The sequence below is a fragment of the Nomascus leucogenys genome, chromosome 15 (genome assembly GCF_006542625.1).
Source record: "Nomascus leucogenys isolate Asia chromosome 15, Asia_NLE_v1, whole genome shotgun sequence".
Lineage (NCBI taxonomy): Eukaryota > Metazoa > Chordata > Mammalia > Primates > Hylobatidae > Nomascus > Nomascus leucogenys.
In genome coordinates, this window is record NC_044395.1 from 38,461,685 (window position 1) to 38,487,543 (window position 25,859).

A 25,859-nucleotide genomic window follows, 5' to 3' on the forward strand; every position below is an offset into this window, starting at 1 on the left:
TTAAACGGTAATTTTGACTACACACAATTTTCATCTTTGCTGATTTTAATATAAGCCTTTTGTAAGATGCAACCCAAGGGTAATTTCAAATAGCAGACTGCCCTGTTGACCAGAATTTGTTAGATTGCTGTTACAATGCTGATTATATTTTATAGCAACTACTGTCACAAGGTTATACTTTGGGCAATGGCTCATGCCTGTAATCCCAGCACTGAGGCCAAGGTGGGAGGATCACTTGAGGCCAGGAGATCAGGACATAGTGAGACCTCCATCTCTACAAAAAATTTAAAAATCGAAACAGATCGCTTGAGCCCCAGGAGTTCAAGGCTGCAGTAATCTATGATCATGCCACTGCACTCCAGCCTGGACAACAGGATGAGACCTATCTCTTAAAAAAATGAAAGTTATATTTCATCCTACACACTATAATTTCTGCTGTATAATCTTGGCAGCCCCCGTTCTGATTTCACATGCGGTGTTAACCATTATACAGAAAATCTTATTGCCGTATAAACATACCAGAATTTGTACAATTAAATGAGCTGTATCCTCTCTTCCACAATCTATAGGAAAAAAGTAATCCTCTTGGAAGGCTGGAAACATAGTCCAGTAAGATTCCCATTGCTCAAAAAATTTTTGGCATTGAATTTTTGTAATTACCTTCAGAATTCGCAGCACATTTTTTGAATGTTTTTAATGATAGTTAATTCTCATCTTCTTAAGTTGGATTTCATTTCTGCAAGCTGCTAACAGGTCTTTATAACTGAGACAAGTGAATGAAGTGGGTATTAAAGTCACTGTTTGGGATAAAAAATGAAGTGTGATTATTTTCATATTTTTAGATTTTTTTTTATAGTGTGTGGTTTATAGAAAGACTCCAGGAATATTCTGTGCTGTGGTGGAAATATTGGAATAATCAGCCTCATAAGGTGATTTCTTTGGTGAGGATAGCTGTCAGTTCAATATATACCTCTAACATGTGTATTTTGAGGTCAGTCTCATTACATTGTCATATTTCTATTCCCTGACAACCACTGAACTACATATGTTACTTTTTTTCTAGTTATCGTACCTGTCACTTATTGTTCTTTTAGTATATACTTGTGATAATTTTAATGGAATTCATTCTTTCTAAATGGTAAACTGACAGCTTTTGTTTTCCTTCCCAATACTATGCTCTGCTTTGCCATGAAACTTATTTGTTTTATTCACTTAACTACATTATTGGATTGTTAGTTAAGTTTTCTGTTGGTTATATTGTATCTTTAACTTTGAGGGGAAAGCCACTCCCATTTTACTAAGGTATAAAGAGGCCACAATCTTAGTTGATATATTATCTCTCAATTTTGCACTGCTCTCTTCTTTATGTCATTTGTTACTTTGTAACTTTCTTCATGTAAATTGATCTTTTATAATTTATATCATTTCTCTATTCAGAATCCTTTGCCTACAGGGTGAGTCATCCTGGTAGTCCCATTCAGTTTTCTATTCTTTTCTCCTTTTTTCCAGCATAAAACTCTTTTTCATACGTTTTAAGCCACGCTTATTTACTGAACATACCATCTTCTTTCTTAAAGCTAGAGTTTTGCCCTTACCGTATTACTTGCCTGACATCCCTTTTTCTTTCATTCTTTCTGTTCAAATACAATGAATCCTTCAGAATGCTATCAGATCACATCTGTTCAAGATAAAGTGAAGCACTTGCCTTACTGATCTCCCTGCATCTTTCCACTTCTATTGCAGTTATTTATGTTATTCATTTGATACTAAATATTACCTTGAAATTTTCTTAATTATTATATGTTTTAGATATTTTAGTTCTACACATAGATAATAATCTTCTAAAGGACAGCACTATGATTTTTCTATGTATCCCTTTCAGCACAACATACAACATAATTCAGAATAGATGTTCATATAATTATTTCATAGGCATTCAGTAAATTATTTGTTAAATTAATGTTCTGCCATCTTCACTCAGATATTTCATGTGATTTTACATTTGTGGACCATTAAATAAAGCCAAATAAATATAATTTGTACCATAAATGCATTCATTGCTCTAATCTGGTTATCACTGTTATATTCCTAAAAACTTTATTTTGTAGAAGCTTAAGTGAAAATGATACATGTTAGAAGACATGAAACAAGGAAAAATTCCAAGAGTCACGTGCCTGAGCAGAAATCTCGAGTTGATTGGAGGCGAACTAAAAGAAGTAGTATCTCACAATTACTTGATAGTGATGAAGAGCTTGATAGTGAAGAATTTGATAGTGATGAAGAGCTTGATAGTGATGAAGAGCTTGATAGTGATGAAAGTGTTGATAATTACAAAAGTTTTGAAAATGATGAAGAGCTTGATAGTAACAAGGGACTTGATTGTAATAAAACACCAGGAAGTGAAAGAGAGCTTAACTTAAGTAAAATTGAAAGTGAAGGAAACGACAGTAAGTGTCTCATTAACTCTGGCAACACAACATATGAGGAAGAAACGAACAAAATCAAACATAGGAATATTGACTTACAAGATCAGGAAAAACATTTAAGTCAAGAGGATAATGATCTCAACAAACAAACTGGACAAATAATAGAGGATGATCAGGAAAAACATTTAAGTCAAGAGGATAATGATCTCAACAAACAAACTGGACAAACAATAGAGGATGATTTAGAAGAAGAAGACATCAAGCGAGGAAAAAGAAAAAGGCTGTCCTCTGTGATGTGTGACAGTGATGAGAGTGATGACAGCGATATTCTAGTTAGAAAAGTAGGTGTTAAACGTCCCCGTAGAGTGGTTGAAGATGAAGGTTCTTCAGTGGAAATGGAGCAAAAGACTCCTGAAAAAACATTAGCTGCACGAAAGCGAGAACAACTTCAGAAGCTCAAAGAACTCTCAAAACAAAGATCTCGTCAGAGACGCAATAGTGGTAGAGATTTTGAGGTGTGTTATATTTTGTTGGATTTGTTATTGTTTTTCAGTTTTTTTCTTAAAGTATTTAATTTTTATAAAAATCAAAGGCTGAGTCTGTTCCATTTCTCAATAATTCTAGAATTTATTTTTTAATCAAGTATTTTTTAACATGTTTGATTACACTATTGTACGTAATATACTGTTTTATCATGAGCCTCAGTCCATCCTTCTTTTTTAAAATTGAAAGACTATTTGTTATTTTATATGATCTTTCTTGTTTTTAACTTCTTATAATTTTAATGTCCATTTTAAACATTTTACATCACTTAACCAAGGTATATTCTTCTTAATAATTTCAAAAGTTCAGCATTTAATATGACAGTTATTTATTTTTAACTTTAAAATATGAAGTTAATTTCTATGGATCATTTTTTTGCTGTCAGATTTAATCTTTTAATTTTATATTGATACCATTTTAATGGCACGATTTACTGAAGCATTTACTTTAATTTAATTAGGACTCTGAAAAGGAATCTTGCCCAAGCAGTGATGAAGATAATGAGGAGGAAGAAGAGGATGATTATGAATCTGATGAAGATGGAGATGATTATATTATCGATGACTTTGTAGTGCAAGATGAGGAGGGTGATGAAGAGAATAAAAACCAACAGGAAGAAAAATTGACTACATCACAACTGAAATTAGTAAAACAGAATTCTCTTTGTAAGTTCAATATTAAGAAAATGTTTCATGAGTTGTTCTTATGATATTTTATCAAGTATCAAATTAGGCTTTTAATATCATGTTCTAAATCATTGACTAGGAACTGTGGTTTCATATTCAGATAACCTTGTCAGTTTAATAGTTTATTCCAGTGGTCTCAGGAACCATTTACATTTTTTAAAATTATTAACCCCCAACATGCCTTTACTTCAATGAGTTATGCCTGTCAATATTTACCATTGTAGAAATCAAAACTCAGAAATTTAAAATATATTAATTCATTTAAAATAATCGTTAGTAAATTTATTACATTAATGTAAATAACAATTTTATGAAAAGTAACCATATTTTTCTCCAAAATGTGATAAATGGCATTGTTTTACATTCTTATATATCTTTAATGTCTAGCTTATAGAAGCCAGCTAGATTCTTATATCTGGTTTTACGTTCAGTCTGTTGTGACATGTTTTGGTTGAAGTGTATGAAAACAATTTTGCCTCACACAGGTAGCTGGAAAAGGGAGGAGTATTTTAATAGTATTTTAAAAATAATTGTTGATATTCTCATTTGATACTATGCCAAAATTTGACAAATGATACTGTTTTCTTAAAGGTAATATGGAATTCAAAACCATATAAATGAACTTTTAGTACTTGCATTACAACCATTGGTCTGTCTTGCAGTTTAAATAGATCATTTCCCCATGCATGATTTTGTGATAAAATGCATCAGTCATTTGGAAAATACTCGTTCACTGGATGATACAGATCCTCCAAAATATTGACATATTTCATTATATATATATTTTTAATTATATTCATTAATATCACCACCAATCCCATGAGAATATTTCTCAGGTATTGAGAAGCTGTCAGGCTCAGAATAGCACATACAAGTTTTTCAAAATTCTGATTTCTGCTTTAAAACTTGATTGTTTTCATTGGTGACAAAACACTGTGAATTGTTCTTTTTGAACTGACAGGCTTACTGTGTTCTTTTTTGAGAAAAGTCTGACAGATTCCCAAGTCTGAATAACCAGAGCTTGTCACTCTTTCTTTCAAATAATGGTATTTCGTGAAAAATGAGGCTTTCCCCCAGCACACACAGTTGCACAGGTGTTTTTCCTTCAAAACAACCATTGTACTTTGGTATGCAGTATAAGTATTTTTTATGCACTTTCCATTTCATCCTATAGAATACTACAAAGATGTGTACTTCAGATTTAAGATTTAATACAGTTAATAGTTTTACTACTTCAAAGAGGACATTCTTAAAGTGGCTTTTTTACTGTGATTGCATGGCAGTAATGACAGTAATGATTACTAGTAGTTTGATGCTACTGCCATGATTCAAGTTAAGGGGCCAGCTGCCTTACCCATCGCTGCTTTTACATCATGAATGAAAATGTCAACACAGTGAAAAAAGCAAATAAATAATATTGTTATTACTTGAAATCACAGATTTCCTTAAATGGACTTGGGCACTGTCAGGGGTCTGCGGACAAACACTTTGAGAACCATTGGTTTTGTCAGACTTTTTGAAGCTTCTCTCAAACAGTGAAACCTATCAGAGATAGGACATTACTTACATGAAAATATAAATCATGGAACCTGAAAATGTAGGATATATTTAAATTATTATTATTATGATTCCTATAATTCTACAGAATTTCAAAGATTGTTTTTATGATGTTTTACAACCCTGGTAGGAACAGGGTGTTGGATGGATACTTTTTTTTTCTTTGAGTGCATTCTTTCCAAATATTTCGGAAAAGGCCATATTGACTAAAATAAAGCATAACATGACTTGGTTTATATCTCATGATTTATAATAAAATAGTGGATTTTGAGATATGAATCAAATTTCAAGAAATTTGGCAGTTATAGAGATACCAGTTACAGTTATCTCTACACTGCAAGTTAATGACTGTTTTCCTTATATCAATAGGCACTGGTTCACTTGCCACCTGGACATTTAAATTACAGGGATACTCAATTAAGAGATATCCTATTTTGGGTTATCTAGAATGTGATGGAACATTTGCTGAGAGATGCGCACTCATATCAACTCCTGCCAATTAATGGAAATAAAAGGCTAGCATATGGGAACTTCAGCTTCTCTGCACCTTTTAGTTGTTTTTTTTTTAAGGGCAGTTTTGGAGTTACAGAAATATTGAATGGAATGTACAGAGTTCAAATATACCCCCTCACATACACAGTTTCCCCTGTTATTAACCTCTTTTATTAGTTTGGTACCTCTGTTACAATTATTAACTGTAGTTCATACTTCACAACAGGGCTCATTTTTTAGTACCTTTTATGGGTTTTGACAAGTGTGTAATGACATGTATCTATCATTACACTATCATACAGAGTATTTTCATTGTCCTCAAAATGCCCTCTGCTCTAATTCATTCTCCTTTCCTCCCTCCTCTGAATCACTGATGTTTTTACCCTCTCCATAGTTTTGCTTTTGCCAAACTGTCATATAGTTGGAATCACACAGCATATAACTTTTCAGATTGTCTTCTTTCACTTAATAATATGCACTTCGGTTTCCTCCATGTCTAAACGTGGCTTAATAGCACCTTTTTTTTTATCGCTGAATGTTTTTCATTGTACGGATGTACCACAGTTTTGTTCATCCATTCACCTATTGAACGACATCTTGATTGCTTACAAGTTTTGGCAATTGTGAATAAAGCTGCTATAAACATTCATGTGCAGGTTTTTCTATGGACATAAGTTTTCAACTCATTTGGGTAAATATGAGGAGGCTTCCTTTAAATACTGAGGCTTCCTTTTAATACTGAGCATCTCTACCTTAGGAAGATGTATACGTTTTTATGCAATATATTTTATCTTGTGTATTCTTAATTACAGCTTCTCATCCAGCTCTATTATCTAATCAGTTCTCTTTATTTTCAATGATTTTATCCCTACAAACTCTTTTTCCTCAACTTGTAACCAAGTTCATGCCTTTCCTCCTTTGAGTTGGCATGTTCCATTAGCTACTATTTTAAATTTTATCTTTTTGTTCCCATTTCCCAGTAACTCTACAAAGCACTGTATTCAGGCTCTTGCTTGTGTCAGTCCAGTGAAATTGTTCTTACTTATATTGATACCCTCCTAATTGCCAAATTACCTTTAGTTCTTATATTAACCAGTTATTGTCATGTACTTTACTACCATTGACCACTCTCATTTTCAGAATGCTCTTCTTTTACTTTCTGTGGTACCCCACTTTCTTGCATTTCCGTTTGTAATATTCCTTGCCTCTATTACTATTTACCATGTAAATTTTGATGTTTCCAGGGGTTCCATCCTCAACTATCTTCATTTTGCTTGCGGGTTTGGGCAGTCTCTTTCCCATTACTTCAGTCCAGTCATTAAGCAGAAATTCCCAAACATTTATCTCTAGCCAAGATTTTTCCTGAACATAAAGGCTAATTTGTTTTTATCTTATTGAAGATTGTTATCAGACTTTCAGACATCTCAGGCTCAATAGGAACAAAACTGAACGATTAAGCGGTAATAGGCAGGAGTTTTGGGTGGTGATAGAACTGTTTTGGTGTTGGTTATGTAATTTTATGCATTGGCCATAGAACTGTACACCAAAAAGAGTGAATTTTATGGTATATAAAATAGTAAAGCTCAATAAAACAAGCCATGTGGGTGCCCCTACTTCCAAAAAACAAAAACAAAACCTAAATAGTTAACCACCTTCCCTTTTCTGTATTTCTAGTACCCATTAGAGTTTGTGACACATTATAGGAACTCATTGTTAGTTGGGTAGATGATTAAGATAAGCGTATTGGCTAAAGACTCCTGAATGTTACAGTTCAAGACTCAGAGAAATATTGGACATCAGATTTTTTCAAACATTAGAGAAAAGAAATTCACATATTCTAGAGTGATAATTTATGCTTGATTTGATGTTTTTAATATTTAGCAATTTTATGCCATATCTAAATATAATAAATAAAATTTAATATAGACAGTTTTCAATTTGCCAGGGAATTATATTCTAAAAATTGCATTTGAAAATCAAACTACATTTTCTCATTAAAACAGTAACCTATATGATGAATAATGAACACCACTCTATGACTTGGGTTAAGTTGTAATTAGGCTAGTATTCCCAGATTCATTCTCCTGCCAACGAATCATATTCAACATATGAGAATTTGGGAGAAACATCTCCTAACTTTAAATTCAATATTTCAGTTGACAATCGGAATCAGTAGTCCATGTACTTGCCTTTTTGAAGTGAGCAATTCTAACATATAGGAAGACATTTTGTAATTTCCTATCTGCCATTTGGCTCTGAAAGATGCACCACAGGGTAGTTTCCCTCTTGCTACATAGTTGAAGACAGTCATAGTCTTATTCTTTTATTATCAATCCCTATTAGTGTCTCTTTATTCTGAAATTACAGTTCTTGGAAAAGATATGGTAGGGAGTAGAGGGACAAAATAGCAGTGGTCCATTGCATGCCACATTTACATAGTTCACACACTAAAAATATTGTATGCAGGTAAAGAGGAAAAATCTTCAGATTTGTGGATACTAAATATTATTTATCTAGTACTCTATCATATATTCAGAGTGACAGAATCAAGTAGTAGAGATAAGAGTAGAATACATTTCAGTCTACTAGTGCCTTGCTAGAACACTGGAAATTAGACTAAGTGAATATCCACTTAGTCTTCATCTACTAATTAAAGAAAATCATTCTATTAACACACAATAAAGAGTGGGCCTAAGAACAGACTCAGAACCATTTATGTTAAATATTAAATCTTAGAACTTTCCCTTGTTCTAGGATAAGTAAAAAGTACCTGTGAAATTTATTGCAGTATAAGGTCAAGGTATACTCAGAGGAAGAAAATAACTGTGAAAAGTGTTTCATTAAAAGAAACAAGAAAATGCTATAAAGCATTTGCTATGCAGTCTATGAAAAAGAAGTTATAAGGAGAGAACAATTTGAGGTGAAAGGGAGCTAGCTAAAATAAGAATTGCCAAAAATTTTAAAATGTAAAGCCAGAAATAAAGTCTATTGAAAGCAGTAGATAGCAGAATTAACAGTACAGAAAATCTCATGAATGACAGGAGATAGTTGAGAAGTTCTAGGGTAGAGAAGAAAAAGATTAGTTATAAAGGAGAAGATAATAAAGGACTACAAACGAAGACCCTATTTCACAAATTTGGGGGAGGGAGTGGCAGAAATACAGAACAAATGGAAATGTAAAGGAAGAAAATTGTATAACTTCAGTTAGATAAGTAAAAGAAAATTTGAATGTACTAAAAATCATACCATATTTTTGGATGGGAAAACATAAGATATGAATTCAAAGTTATTATAGAAGAAAGTATTCTTGAGGTATTTTCATAATGCGTAACATATTTATGCAGATTAAACAGGCCCACATTCCTAATAAATTGATGAAAATAGTTTTGCAAACAGATGTATGAACTGTTTCTGTAATTACAAGAATAAAGAAAAAGATCCCTAATCATTCTTTTTAGAACTATAAAAATGGCTTAATATTAGAAGTCATTAATATATTACATTAATATATCAATACAGAAAAAATCATATGATTTATTGAGATTCTAGGAGAAACATTGGTGACATTCAGTGTCCATACCTGGCTATTAAGAAAAGCAGTTGTTAAAAAATTAGTAATAGGAACATATGTCCTTTACATGATAGTATTTTAAACCAAGAGACAACAGCATACTTAAAATGAGGAACATGACAAAAATATTTTCTACTGACTTTGTTCTAGATGTTTTGAAAAATGCAACAAGACATGAAAACAAAAGAAATATAACTATTGAAAAAGAAAAGACATTATTTGAACATAATATGTGTGTGTGTGTGTGTGTATATTATGTACACACATATAAGCTAAAAGTTTCTGACTTACTTAACCAAGGATACAGAAGTTAAGAGAAGGGATATAAATACTTTAAAAGCAGGAGTAGATGTAGCATATCTTTTCATAGCTTGCATCACATTCTTTTTGCCCTACAGGGGTGAAGATAGGGGAGATACGTTAAAGTAGAAAAAGAAATCAGTTTCTTGTTCTGCCTCTGCCTCCTATACTAGGCTGATACCTCCATTCCAGAAGAAAGTACATCAAGAATCTACATGCTTTTACCTAAGCGAATATTTGTAAACATTCTCTTGGTTCTTGAAATAAATTTAGCACTAGCAAGACCACATCCTCCTTGGGGTTGTGGGAGAAAGCAGAGATAGTGTCCAGGAATATTTTAACAGTGTCCATCTCCAGCTCTGTAGTGTCCCAGGAAGCTTATCTCCCAGAAATATCCAAGAGAATCTGACTATTTTGAAATTGGTAAAAGATCTCAGAAAAATCACCAGATTCACAGTAAGTATGTAAATCTCAATGGTTCTCTTGTATACTAACAATAATTACTTAAGTGATAAAATCAGGAAAAATTCCATCTACAATGGCAACCAAAATAAAGTTCCTAAGCCTAATATTGAGAAGAAAAGCAGGCCAGGCACGGTGGCTCACGCCTGTAATCCCAGCATTTTGGGAGACTGAGGCGGGTGGATCACCTGAGGTCAGGAGTTCGAGACCAGCCTGGCCAACATAGAGAACCCTGTCTCTACTAGAAGTACAAAAATTAGCCAGGCATGGTGGTGGGCACCTGTAATCCCAGCTACTCAGGAGGCCAAGGCAGGAGAATCGCTTGAACCCGGGAGGCGGAGGTTGCAGTGAGCTGAGATCGTGCCACTGCACTCCAGCCTGGGTGACAAGAGTAAGACTCCGGCTCAAAAAAAAAAAAAAAAAGAAGAAAAGTACGGCTTTATAGTTAAAAAAAAAATACACTTTACTATGAAACAGAACAGAAAACATGGATAAGCGGAGAGACAAGCATGTTTCTGAAAGGTAATATGCGTAGAACAAGAAGCTATTTCTTCTGAAATTAATTTTTTTGGTTAAACTTTGCAAAACAATTCTGAAGAATGACAGCCAGACCAGTAGGAAGGGCAGATGGTTTGAAAAAAAATCTTGGCATATATGTGAAATTAGTATGTGATTAAGGATACATGGAAATCAACAAAGAATGATTAGACTACCAAATGTTGACTATAAGGAAATTGATTAACTACCTTAGAAAAAATAGGTTATGCATAAACACAAATATAGTTTCCTCTTTAATACTTTTTCCAGTTTTTTAGTCATGGGGAAAACTTATTTAAAATGTTTAAAATATTGTTTTAAACAATATTCCTGGGACATTCCACAGAAACTCATTCGGTATAGGGATTAAAGCACTATGAGAAAAGCTCTGGAGGAGAGCTGAGGTCTAAGCCTTATTTTGCCTCCGTCTAGTTATGTCACTTTGGATAAGTTATTTTGTCACTGAGAATGCCATTTTTCTTAAGATGGGAGATTTGAATTTTATTTTCTCCAGTTTTCCATCCAAGTCTAAATTTTGTGTTGTGACATATATCAAATCTACCATGTATAACAATATTTAACTAGGGGATAGGAACATGAAATCTGGAGTTAGACTGGGTTCCAGCCCTAGTTCCGAAACTTACTGTTTGGTCTTGGAAAGTTTTTCATCCTCTCTATATTTCAGTTTTCTCAACCAGAAATGGATCTAGGGTAATGGTAGTATCCCACAGGCTTGTTGTGAAAAATAAAGCAATGCATGTAAATGCTTACAATGATGCCTGGCATATATTTTGCTCAGTAATATTATTTTTCAATTTGAAATTCCAGGAGCATTATGCCACCACTACCCACCAGTCTGCTCAAGCATAATGAAATAGGTGGCTTTTTCCTAACTTTTTTGAAGTACATTCTGATATACATTGATAAAAAAAGAATCTTATGGTTAGGGACAAGACTCCTCAAATGATTTTGATCTCTGCCCTTTCCATTTCCTCTCAGGGTCTGAAATAAAGCAGCAGTTAGTTCTCAAGATTCTGTAGCAGATGAGTGGCATTGGGCATAAGGACATTCAAGAATGATACCTTCAGTAGGATGAAATATTCTATGCAATTTGTATGATAGTTAAACTTAGGTGCACATGGGATGAATTTGATTTGTTTCTCAACACATCTGTTAATAGTCCCAGTTTCTCTGAATACCATTTGAGAAATGCTTGTATAGATACAGTTTAGATGGATTTTAACACAAATAAAATTGCCCAATATTATATTAGTCTGATAACAGTCTAGTCAAAGTTAAATTCTATTGAAGTATTATTTCATTTTTCAATTATGCTCTACTGATTTTTAAGAAAATATTATATACATTAAAGGCCATGATTATTGCCTTTGGTCATAGGCCATCTAAAGGCTAATGGCCAAATGATCTGCTATTGTCATTTATTTTTAGTATTACTTTATTTTTGTCTCTTTAGCACTTCTATAGGTGTCTACTTAGAAAAGAATGCACACTAAAACATACCCTAAAGTCTGAAAGAGAGTTATACAGCCCTTTGAGTAACTAAAATATAAATGAAGAGGGTTTTCCATGTTGAATCCCATCTTTCTTTTTACTTCAAGTGGAAGGAGAGTCAAAATCTATCCATGGTTGCTAATGATAGGTCTTATTTTGCTTTAATCCCTTGTCAGACATCTGTATTTCTTGAAATACTCAGTCTGTCCTTAATACGTCTTCACAGGTGCCCTGAGCAGGGCATGTATTCTACAGTGACTGTTGGATCAAGGAAGGGGTCGTGGTTGTTAGAGAACATTTCCACAGTCATAGTAAACTCTGATCCCAAAGTAATGAGAATAGTAGGAATCTTCTCTCTTAACCGCTGCCTGGCCTGTCACAACAGATGATGTCATGTATGAGATTTGGTTAGCAAGAAAGTGGGCTTAAATATGTGGTATGGGGAAGGAAATAGACAAGTTTTCTAAATCTGGGGCAGCATGAAAAGGGAAATGAAGTTTTTGTAGCCGTTGGGGTTCTGGCTAAGGTAGCAGTTCCCTGGACAATTTCATATGTAACGTGTTTTACAGAATAAGACATATTAATCTATCTTTGGAGGTTTTCTCTCTTGTTCTGTCACTCTAAGTGTCAAATTGATAAATATAAGTGTACAAGGGATAATTTTTATTTTTTTACAACTTATTTTAATATTCTCTGAACAGTTTTCTTAAGTTTGGGAAGTAAAGATTTGAAATTACAAGTTGACACTTTGGATTGGAAGCCAATAAGTTTGGAAAATGGAGATTTGCTCCATGACTAGACAAGTCATTGAGGAAGAAAATTAGGGTGATTAAGCTGTTTGTACTATCTATAGTTTTAATTTCTTAGCAGTGAAGAATGGAACCTATTGTATTCAAGAAATTATTTTGTCTGCTCTGTTCTAATATTTATTTAAAATTAATTTCAGATTCTTTTAGTGACCACTATACTCATTTTGAAAGAGTTGTGAAGGCTCTTCTGATCAATGCTTTAGATAAATCTTTTCTGGGAACATTATATGGTAAGTTAATACTGTGAATGAAACAATTGGTTTTTATTTCTTTTTCCAATTTTAAAACAACCTCACTTTTAAAACTATGTAGATTAAACAAAACCAATGAGGATCATTTGTAAGACCTTCCAATATTTTCCCTGTAGGATCAACTACATCAAAACTCCATTCATGTAAAATGCTTGTTAGTGTTCATTATCTGAGATATGTGGAAGGTAAGTTTGTGACAGGTCCTAGCCCTTAGAGAGTTAACAGTGAATTTGACAGTATAACACCTAAAACAGCAGAGTGTCTTAATACCCATGTGCCAAACCCAGCCTCCCTGAGCTCTGAATTTCATTAAAAGTTCCATGCTGTTTTCTGCTTTTGTGCCTTTGTTCATGCTGTTTCTTCTTAGAATAGAATCCCTTTTTGTCCCAGGTGTTTTAGGTGAGTATAGAAACATTTCTACTATGAATCTATCTATGACCCATTCACGTAATATTTATCATTCTCATTTGTGCCACCATCATTCTGAGTATGGTAATACTCATAGTACTCATTTATATGCACTTTTCATGTTGTATTGAAAATGTATTTTTGCTTTCTTCCCTTATAGTGCGGGAGCAAATTTATATATATGTATATGTATATATCCCCATTTCTCTTGCATCTAGCACAGAATCTGGCATTTAATAGACTATAAATATATTGTGTTAAGTAACTAATTGCCAAATAAGATTTCATTTACAATATATTGAACAAATATTTATTGAATGTCTATTAAAGCTAGGCATTATTTGAGGGCTGGGAATATGACAGTGACTTAAGACATATTAGATTCCTGCACTCATGTTACTTAATAGTCTAATGGGAGAGACAGACAATAAATGAGTAAACAAAATATAACAATATGATTTCAATGAGTGATTAGTTCTTGTAAAAAAAGAATAAAATAGGGTAAGACGATCAAGAATAAGGGAAGGTAAAGTTTATGTTATATGCTAGTTAGATTGGTCAAAAAAGGCCTCTCGGGGTAACCTTTAAACAGAAACCTGAATGAAGCAAAGGGAGCAAGTAATACGTGGATTACTTGCTTAGCAGAGGGCAAAGGAGGTGCTAAGGCCTTTAGGAAAGAATAAGTTTGCTGTGTTCAAGAACAACTAGAAGGCCTGTGTGGCTGAAGTGGAATGAGACAGGAGAGAGGGAAAAGAGAGGAGCTTGGAGGAGTAGGCTGAGGACCGGAGGGCTTTGTAAGCTATGGTAAGGTGTTTGACTTTGTGATTATTTAAAGAAACATGACAAATTCATTAGCTAAATTAATTAATAAAACTTCAAATAAGGCAAGAAAATAAAGCTTAAATGCACACGATGACAGATACATATAGAGAATATACTATGAGCCAAATCAGAAAGGCAGTAATGAGTGTAGCATACTAAAGAAGAATGAGGAAAAGGCCTAGCCAGAAAAGAGTATTCTGATTTGTTGACACAAGGAGTTCCCATGGGATCAGTAGAATGGAGTCAATTATAGATGGCCTTGAAAGCCTATTCAGAAGTTTGAACTTTTATCTGGAATTCAGGGGCTAATTCATGTCAGTTTTGTATAAGAGAATAAAAGATAATTTGGTAAGCTTTTTCATCTGGCTTTTTTTGTTATCAGAAAATAATGTTAAAGCTTGATGCTTACAAAGGGAACTTTTTAAGATGGAGTCTCACTGTGTCACCCAGGCTGGAGTACAGTGGTGTGATCTCAACTCACTATGAGTTCCACCTCCCGGGTTCACACCATTCTCCTGCCTCAGCCTCCCGAGTAGCTGGGACTACAGGCGCCTGCCACCACGCTTGGCTAATTTTTTGTACTTTTGGTAGAGATGGGGTTTCACCATGTAAGCCAGGATGGTCTCAATCTCCTGACCTCGTGATCTGCCCGCCTTGGCCCCCCAAAGTGCTGGGATTACAGGCATGAGGCACTGTGCCCAGCCTACCCTGTTTTTTCTTAATGTTCTGATGGAATTATTTTTTAAATATTTTTTTTCCTAATTTAAAATGCTTCCAACCAAGTTGGGAAGAAATTTTTAAGTATTAAATTGTTTAAATATTTCTAATTAACAAAATGATTTTTTTTGTTTATCCTCTGAACAGATGGCACAAGGCAAAAATCATATGCAAAAGATATGCTAACATCTCTTCATTATTTGGATAACCGCTTTGTTCAGCCTCGTCTAGAGAGCTTAGTATCTAGAAGTCGTTGGAAAGAGCAATATAAGGTATACAGTTTGTTTTTGAATCTCTGCTTGCGGGTTGGGGGCAGCAAACCTCTCAGGATTTTAAAATCTGGACTGAATAATCTTCTAAAATGTTGGCATTTCTTTGTTAAATAATCAGCTTATTATTTCTCACATCTTTTAAAAGTTATTATTGTTTTAATCATTCACATTAACTATATCTATCCAATAATTAAGTGGTTCCAAATGACGAATAACTTTAGAACATCTCCAGGGCTTAGCCCATCTTTTAAAATGAGGAGATTGTCTCACAGCGTGTTGTTATGTCAGAAAAGAGAGTTCCATGGTCAAAGAAATTTGAGAATCAGTGGATTTAATGTAAGCTGGTTTCTTTACTGGAAGACTTTTTCCAAGCATTATGTGTGAATTTATATTACAAATATTCAAAGGGGGGTGTGGAATGCAGTATTTCCTAAATTTGTGTTTTACTCTGTGAAGCTCTGTTTATGAAACACCTGTTTACCTCTTATGATGCTTGATTTCCATAACACATTGTTTGGGAAACACTGGTCTAGATAGTGTTTGGCATCTTTCTTTACTTTAAGATTGCATAATTCTACCAATTTGAAGAATTTATAATTTATCTTTTTAATTTATAAGATTTGCCACATTTTGTTTCATGTACCAGTTATCTATTTTATGATCTCTAATAGCAGAGGATGTACTATATGATTTGTAAGGGTTTTCTCCCCGTTACTTCTAATATTCTATATTCTAATGATTAGGAAGAGGAAAAATGAAAAGATAATTGAAGTTTAAGTTATTTAAAATCCTTTTAGCACTTAAATCATTAGTTCTTGTACCTCATTTATGCCAAGAGATGTGGTTTCATCCAAGGCTTTTCAGCCTTGTTGAATTATGTGGTGATAAATTAGCCATAGATTAGGTTTATAAGATAGTGTAGGATTACAGAAAGAGTTAAAAGACTTCAAGTTGGAGGATGGCTTGAGTTTAGGGCTATCTTTTTGATTTTTGATAAATTTAACCTCTCTGAACCCATTTCTTCTTCATACGTGGAAAATACCTACTGTGAAATGAAATACTGTATATACATATTTACTTTCTTTGAAGATAAAGTACAGGCACAGCTTTTAGAACATGGTCTAAATACTGTTTTCTTTAATAGAAAGAAAAATAACATATATAAGCATACCTCGTTTTGTTGCATTCCACTTTATTGCACTTTGCAGATAATGTGTTTTTTTGAGATTGAAAGTTTTTGGCAACTCTGCATGGAGCAAGTCTGTTGGCACCGTTTTTCTAATATGATATGCTTATTCATCTCTGTCACATTTTGGTAATTATTGCAGTATTTCAAACTTTATCATTATTATTACATCTTTTATGGTGATCTATGGTCAGTGATCTTTGATGTTACTATTATAATTGTTTGGGGGTGACAGAAGCCATGCCCATATAATAGTGAACTTAATTTATAAATGTGTGTGCTGACTGCTCCACCAACTGGCTGTTTTCCCATTTCTCTTCCTCTCCTCAGGCATCCTTATTCCTTAAGACACAACAGTAATGAAATTAGGTCAATTAATAACCCTAAAATGGCCTCTGATTGTTCAAGTGAAAGGAAGAGTTGCAGGTCTCTCACTTTAAATCAAAAGTGAGAAATGATTAAGCTTTTTGAGGAAAGCATGTCAAAAGTTCAGATAGGCTGAAATGTAAGCCTCTTGTGCCAGTTAGTCAAGTTGTGAATGCAATAGAAAGTTCTTGAAGGAAATTAAAAATAATACATAAATGATTGAAACAGCCTTACTGCTGACATGGAGAACGTTTTAGTGGTATGGATTGAAGATCAAACTAGCTACAACATTCGTGTAAGCTAAAGACTAATCCAGAGCAAGGCCATAACTCTTCAATTCCATGAATGCTCAGTGAGGTGAGGAAGCTTCAGAAGAAAAGTTTGGAGATAGCAGAGGTTGGTTCAATTCATGAGGTTTAAAGAAAGAAGCCATCTCCATAACGTAAAAGTGCAAAGGTAAAGCAGCAAGTGCTAATGGAGAAGCTGCAGCAAGTTACCCAGAAAAACTAGCTAAGATAACTGATGAAAGTAAACAACAGATTTTTTCATAGTAGACAAAATGGTCTTTTATTAGAAGAAGATGCCTTTTTCTTTTGAGACGGAGTCTCCCTCTGTCGCCCAGGTTGGAGTGCAGTGGCGCAATCTCGGCTCACTGCAAGCTCTGCCTCCCAGATTCACGCCATTCTCCTGCCTCAGCCTCCTGAGGAGCTGGGACTACAGGTGCCCGCCACCACGCCCAGCTGATTTTTTGTATTTTTAGTAGAGACAGGGTTTCACCATGTTAGCCAGGATGGTCTCAATCTCCTGACCTCGTGATCCGCCCGCCTCGGCCTCCCAAAGTGCTGGGATTACAGGCATGAGCCACTGCACCCAGCCTACCATCTAGGACTTTTATAGCTAAAAAGAAGTAAATGCCTGGCTTCAAAGCTCCAAAGGACAGGCTGACTCTCTTGTTAGGGGCTAATGCAGCTGGTGACCTAAGTTGAAGCCAGTGCTCATTTACCATTCCTAGAATCCAAAGGCCCTTTAAGAATTATGCTAAACTGACTCTGTGCTCTATAAATGGAGCAACAAAACCTAATGATAGCACATCTGTTTATAGCATAGTTTACTGAATATTTTAAGACCACTGTTAAGACCTACTACTCAGAAAAAAAAAAAAAGATTCTTTTCAAAATATTATTCCTTGTTGACAGTGCACCTACTACTCAGAAAAAAAAAAGATTCTTTTCAAAATATTATTCCTTGTTGACAGTGTACCGGGTCACCCAAGAATTCTGATGGAGATTTACAAGGAGATTAATGTCATTTTAATACCTTCCAGCACATCCATTCTGCAGCCTGTGGATCAAGGAGTAATTTTGACTTTCAAGTTTTATTATTTAGGAAATAAATTCCAGGCCAGGCGTGGTGGCTCAGGCCTGTAATCCCAGCATTTTGGGTGGCCGAGGTGGTGGATCACCTGAGGTCAGGAGTTTGAGACCAGCCTGGCCAGCATGGTGAAACCCCGTATCTACTAAACATACAAAAATTAGCCAGGCATTATGGTGCACACCTGTAATTCCAGCTACTGGGGAGGCTGAGGCAGGAGAATCGCTTGAACCTGGGAGGCAGAGGTTGCAGTGAGCCGAGATCACACCACTGCACTCCAGTCTGGGTGACAGAGCAAGACCCCGTCTCAAAAAAAAAAAAAAAAAAAAAAAAAGACATTTCATAAGATTATAGCGGCCATAGACAGTGATTCTTCTGATGGATCTAGGCAAAGTAAATTAAAAACCTTCTGGAAAGTATTCACCATTCTAGATGCCATCAAGGACATTTATGATTCATGGGAGAAGATAAAAATATCAACATTAACAAGGGTTTGAAAGAATTTGATTCTAACCCTCCTGGATGACTTGAAGGGGTTCAAGACCTCAGTGGAGGAAGTAACTACAGATATGGTTGAAATAGCAAGAGAACTAGAAGTAGAAGTGAAACTTAAAGATGTGACTGGATTGCTGTAATCTCACGATAAAAATTGAATGGATGAGGAGTCGCTTCTTATGGATAAGCAAAGAACGTGGTTTCTTGAGATGGAAACTACTCCTAGGAAAGGAAAGATACTACAAACATTGTTGAAATGACAACAGTGGATTTAGAATATGGTTGTTAAAGCAGTGTCAGGGTTTGAGAGGATTGACTCCAATTTCAAAATAAGTTCTATGCTGTATAACATACAATCAAATATACAATCAAACAGTACTACATGCTGCAGAGAAATCTTTCATGAAAGGAAGAGTCAGTGGATGCAACAAACTTTATTGTTATCTTAAGAATGGATGCAACAAACTTTATTGTCTTGTTTTAAGAAATTGCCACAGCTACTCCAGCCTTCAGCAACTAGTCCCTTATCAGTCAGTAGCCATCCTATTGAGGCAAGACCCTCTATCAGCAAAAAGATGCCTACTAACTGGAGGTTCAGATGATTGTTAGCATTTTTGAGACCTAAAGTACTTTTTAATTAAATATAGTTTAAATTACATACATTTTAGACGTAATTCTGTTGCATACTTAATAGACTACAGTATAGTGTAAACATAACTTTTATGTGTACTAGGAAACCACAAAATTTGTGTGACACGTTAGTGGTATATTTACTTTATTGTGGTGATCTGGAACCAAATCTGCAGTTTCTCTGAGGTATACTTGTACTGTATTTATAGATTATTTAACTTTAGCCAAGTAATCTACATGTAAACAAATTTTTTTTTTATCTTCAAAGTAACCCCATGAGGAAGACACTATTTTTGGAGGGAATAGAGGGGTCTCGTTCTGTGGCCCAGGCTGAACTTGAACTTCTGGGCTTGAGATCCGCCCACCTCAGCCTCCTGAGTTTCTGGGGCTGAAGGCATGTGCCACTGTGGCCAGCTGGAGGGCACTATTATTTCCCCTCTTTTAGAGATGTGGAAACTCTCTCAGAAAAATAAGTAACATAAGGTTCCACTGCTAATAATTAGACAGGCTTGTATTAAACCCAGAGTCTCTCAGACTGCAAAACCCATGCCTATATGCCGTATTAGGTTTTACCAGATTGTGGTGGGTGATTCTGAATTTGGATAATCTGATGTTGGAATAATAACTGTAAGATACCAAAAAGTATTAGCTGAAAAATTGAGACACAGATGATTCAGTAAGATCTTAATTAGGATCAGCTGGGTTATGTTACAAAAGATAAAGATATGACAAACAAACAAAATAAACCAACAATAAAATCCAATGACTTAACCCAACAAAGTTTATTTTCACTTATATATCCAGTGTTAGTCATCGGGGTGCTCTGCTGATTGTAGTCACTCAGGGAACTGAGCTGATAGAGGTTGATAAAGGTTTCATCTTAACATGTGCTTCCATGGAGTACAGCAGAAGCAGGAAAGGAAGGTGGTTAGTTATCTATTCAGTCTGAATTTCAGCCTGTAAGTAATACATGTCATAAAGTGCCATGAAGTATGAGAAATATGAAAAGTTGACCACCAGAAAATGTAGTTTTCAATCATATAATATAAAAAGTAAACTGTCAGTATATTGGATACTTAATTACCATCCGGCTGGTAGAGGATATGAATGTGGTTTAGTAACCACACTAATATGCTCATTATGTGCAGTTCAAATATTGTATTAAAACCTAATCTACACTACCAATTAGAATAGTAGTATCTAGCACAGACCTAGAACATAAGCAGAAATACTCAGGCACAAGTAACTGTGCCTGAGTATTCATAAGCTTATTTTATGAATACTTATAATGAATTTATTTATTTATGAATGCCAAGTGTTTTCTCAGTTTGTTTACTCATTGATAACTGAGCTATTAAACTGTCCATATGAATGCCAGACACATGGCAGTCCTAGTGCCAACTTGTTTTTTCCCCAGGACTGTAGTAAGTTATCATAGGAGGATTGAATTATTTCTGGAATATTTTTGTGGAAAATATATAATTCATACAATGGAAAGTGAATGTGATTTTTTTTCTCAAGTTTTAACTAGCCTACTTGGAATTATTTTTCTTACATCATCCTACATTTTTGCTGCTCTTATTTTTAACTAATACCTCATTAACACTAACTAGAGATGAGAAATGGAAAAGAAGTAGCAACCGCATAAGTGTAAGAGATATGAAACTAGCTTTTTCCTAGTCTGGTTTATTTTCATGCAATAGCCAAGATTATAAATTTTTTTATTTAAACATATCTTGTAAAATACCTACTATGTGCTCAGTATTAAAGTAAGAAATGCCAGGGTGTTTTGCTCTTACATCTCTTTGTATTGTGATCCCTAAGATGTTTTAATTTGGTTAGATTCTTATTTTTATTTTTATTCTTTATCTTTTAAACTTTTTTTTATATTTTTTGTTTTCAGGAGCGAGTAGAAAATTACTCTACTGTAAGTATTCATTTGAAGAATCCTGAAAACTGTTCCTGCCAGGCTTGTGGACTGCATCGCTGCTGTAGATATTCAGTGCATTTATCAGGAGAGTTGTATAACACCAGGACCATGAAAATAGATAATTTCATGTCACATGATAAACAGGTATTTTCTTCCCTCTAATCTTAATTTTCAGTATTTAGAAATTTTTAGTTCGTAAATAATCCTAAGTATCCTAAGGAGAATTTGACCCAAGTGGAAATATTTTTAGCATATAATCCACCAAATTGGCAACCCACAAGTAAAAAATGGAAGATAGCTGTTCATCTAATAGGAGAGAATTCAAAAAACACTGTGCTTCAACTAGATGCTGTTAGAAGTATGTCAGAGTCTAAAGCAATCACCACATAGTTAAGATGCTATTAATTCTGTATGAACAGAAAAAACCGAAGAGTAAGTGTTTTTTAGACAAGAGCATAGCAGTATAATGTGAAATGATAAAAAGCACAGATGCTGACAACTTCTATTTATTTTTTCAATCTTACTTTATAAGATTGCTGCATTTATAAATGTGAAAATTACATTTATAAATGCAAGAAATACTGAGAGCTTTTTCTGGTGACTCTACATATCCATGGAGGAGGTGTATATTTAGAGAGGTAGAGACCCAAAGTTGTCTCTGAATCCTCGCAGTCAATTATTAAGATGGAAATATAATATTTATCTGAATTCTTCTATTAAACTGGGTAGTGATTTCTCAGTATTATTGAGCAGTAGTTGACCAGATCCCTCTGAGAGATCTGGGTTGCAAGAATGACTTAGAAGGTTTTTATGGGGATAATGAATTCAGAATTGGTCTCTAATGTTTTGTTTTATATGTTACTATAAAAATATGAATATATATATATATTTAATAGTCATATGCAAATTTCCCCATTGTTTAAAAACTGATCTATGACTTTTTATGACATAAGATATCTGGAATCCTAGCAAAAGTGATTTCATACATTAGGGACCATGTTCTGTTATGTAGATCAAATACATTGCTGTACCTTCATGGTCTTTGCTGTCTGTAGCTAATTCTGAAGAGGAAAGTGGAGTAAGAAAATCACTTCTAGAGCTCTGACATTCCTGTGAAGCAGTAAAGATTCTATATAAAATAGTTATTCAAATATTTAAAAAACAAAGAATAAACTGAAAGCATGAACTAAAAGCAAAGAACATCAATATTGCCAGTCACATAAGAGAAAACTATAAAAGTTAACAAATATATGGGAAAATGCTTATTCTGCATGTAAGGGTATATAATTAAAACTACCTTAAGATGCCAGTTGATAACTCTTAAATTGGTAAAGTATTCTCAAATCAAATGATAAAATGCAATGCTTTCAAGGTTGCATTGAAACTAGTAAGTTCATGGAAAGTAAGATTCCTAGAGGAAAGAAGGGGTGATATATATCTTTTAAAAATACTAGATTTTTAGAGCTAGAGTCACAAAGCTATATACATACTCAATGTCTATAAGTTTATGTTTTGCAAAGCAGTTCAGTAAAAAGCAAATGGTATCATCATGAAGTTGATAAATAATGCTGCTAGTTTGAAAGCATGATAATTAGTATTTGCACTATCTTGGCATCTATATAAAAATGTGTGTATGCGTATATAACTATATGTAAACATTAAGTTAATTATTGGGTATGTTAAGAGAGTGTGATTAAATTTTTTAAAAAGAAATTGTTTTTTCAGTAATTTTTTCTTTAAAGTGAAGAATGACTTAACAAAAATTTATTTTACATCCTACTTCAATACAATGTAAATGCGTATATGTAAAGTAGGAAAGAAAGGGAGAGAAAATAAACTTAGTTATGATCCAGAGCATTAAAGAGATGGTGCCTGGCCGGGTGCGGTGGCTCACGCCTGTAATCCCAGCACTTTGGGAGGCCGAGGCCGGCGGATCACGAGGTCAGGAGATCGAGACCATCCTGGCTAACACAGTGAAACCCCGTCTCTACTAATAATACAAAAAATTAGCCAGGCGAGGTGTCGGGCGCCTGTAGTCCCAGCTACTCAGGAGGCTGAGGCAGGAGACTGGCGTGAACCCCGGGGGCAGAGCCTGCAGTGAGCCGAGATCACGCCACTGCACTCCATCCTGGGCGACAGCGAGACTCCGTCTCCAAAAAAAAAAAGAGATTGTGCCTAACCCCACACCCATCTTCAAGTTATTTTGAAAACTAATTCTTTATTTTGTGTTGCTGCTTGTAGTTACATAAAACTGAGACATTAACTAGGGTTCTTTTTGAGGGTACAAATAATACTTTTAAGGAATTCACTTAACAGCAAATTTGTTCCATAAGAAAACTTTTCTCCTTTCTTTAGCTCCTTTGAAAGAAAGGATGCCTTGATGGAAAGTGGAATCAGTGGGGGAAGAGTAATTTTGGTTACAGCAGTATTGATAGGGTACTGAGACGAGAGGCCTTGGACCACCAGATTGTGATAAAGTTTAAGGACATAGATGAGAAGGAAATAAACTAGATGAAAGAGAGTTGTGAAATATGAAAGGTAGTTTGGGAGAACTAAAAACAATCTTGGATTTATGCTTAGTTTTTCCCAGAGTCTATACAGACTCCTTAAGATGCTTAGGATTTGGTGGGAGAAAGCAATAACTTTTGAGGCAAATGGCATTGTATAATATGTCCGTACAAAAAACAAACAAAAAACCAAACAAGGGCAAATGGAACCCTTTGGATTGGTATTATACTATCTGTTTCTGAAGACCCAGAAACAGAAAACAAACTTTTCCCCAGACTTACTGTCCTTGAGAATCTTTTTTCTTTGTTCTTCATACTTTAATTTCCATAAGGAGCTGGCTCCTCTGCCTATAAATAAGAGCTTAGAGAAATACTTCAAAAAGCTACCTACAGTTAGCTGAATATTACCAAGTCTGCATAGTACATATTTCATTATATTTCCTTGCCTCAGTTTGTTATCTAGATTTAATTTACACTCCATGTGATATAGCTATTAAATTAGAAATGAGATTCTTTCTTCTGCTTTAGGAAAATTCAGTGATAATTTTTAGCTCCATTTCCAATTTTTACATATGTACGATCAGTTGGTTCATACTGATAACTGAACTGACTCAGTCTCATATTTATCAGGTCATATAACTGTGCTTAACCGTGCATAGTGGACCAGTCATCATTTATATGTCATCTTCCTTATCTGCGTTGTGAACGCTCAACACAGCACTTATTTTTCTATCTATGGTATTTTTTATACTAATTTTCTTGTTAGAATAGTTTCCTTAATGTACAGAAATTGAACTAGATAATTACAGTTGTTCTAAATATATTTTTCTGGACATTTAAAGAAATCATTCTAACACCATAGATTAATATTACCTGTTTTAGTATTTTATACAAATTGATGCCTACAGTGTAAGCTGTATTGTACTGTATACTTCAATTCATATGGTAAAGAAATACAATGGGCTGTAATAATACACTAAAAACAGGAATGAGTGAGGGGTTAACTTCACTTGGAGTATTACACCTATCCTTTGCATCTGCTGTTTTCTGTGAAATTTTACAGCAGTGGTGCCCTTCCATATAGGTTCTTCCATATAAAATGTGATCATGTTTTGGGAAAAAAAATACAAGAACATTTTAAGGTAAATTTCTATTTATAGATCTGTATGATGATAAGTAGATGCCAAGAGGGGTAGGAATTAGAAATGGAAAGAAGTAAACCATAATGTTAAATATTTTCAAAGGATACTTGTTTTTCATACAGGAAAAATATTAGGATTTTTAAACACCTCTCCTTCCCTCTTGTTTCAACTTAAAAATGCTATACAGATAAATTCCTCTTGTTTTGTGGAAATACAGAATAAATGTGAAAGAAATACAAATCACTTTATCATATGCCTATACTTCATATAGAACAGCTATAGCTGAGTTCTCCCACACAGTCTACTTTGATGGCAGAAATGGAGACACACACAGGGTACCCTTACAGTCACTGCAACTTTTGTGTTGTCTTTTTACACAAAGTTGGAAGTATTAGCAAGTGAATTGCTGAAATGTCATTACTACCAGGACTGCTTTGACGATAAGGTTGAATTGGAAAAGTTAATTTTAATAAGCCATGTACAATAATACCTGTTTACTTCTAATGATCTGAAAAGCAGGAAGGCTTTTACGGAGCCATGAACAAAAATCTGAACATGCTTTTCTTAAACTTTGGAGGTTTGAAGAAGGGTTGTAAAATGTCCAAAATACAATTTTCACAAGAAAACACATCAAACCTGATTGTTGCCAATCGTTGTGATATAACTTATATTCATTTTGGAAACATACTCCTGCTTTGTCTGTCATCACTTGTACGTTTCCTTGCAGTGTGGCTTCAGGAAACAAGTGTATTTTTCTGTCAGACAGAACACAAGTTGCACAGATAAATATTAAAACTATACCACTTGTACTCATGAAAGCATAACCCATTAGTGAACTTAGGTACAGACACAAATACTTAAGTCAAC

The 25,859-nt window shown here is 34.3% G+C and overlaps 1 protein-coding gene across 6 annotated transcripts in view; it reads left to right on the forward strand.

The window, feature by feature from the left end:
- CCDC82 (coiled-coil domain containing 82) overlaps positions 1–25,859 on the forward strand; it is a 36,641-nt gene that overhangs the window by 3,067 nt on the left and 7,715 nt on the right. For 5 of the 6 annotated variants that reach the window (XM_030829378.1, XM_030829382.1, XM_030829380.1 and 2 more), the window contains 5 exons: positions 2,109–2,941; positions 3,430–3,634; positions 13,033–13,125; positions 15,241–15,365; positions 21,317–21,487. In XM_030829378.1, coding sequence (XP_030685238.1) covers positions 2,123–2,941; positions 3,430–3,634; positions 13,033–13,125; positions 15,241–15,365; positions 21,317–21,487 — 1,413 coding nt within the window. In that variant the 5' untranslated portion in view covers positions 2,109–2,122. The remainder of the gene's footprint in view (positions 1–2,108; positions 2,942–3,429; positions 3,635–13,032; positions 13,126–15,240; positions 15,366–21,316; positions 21,488–25,859) is intronic. The other variant, XM_030829384.1, reaches the window with a different exon arrangement.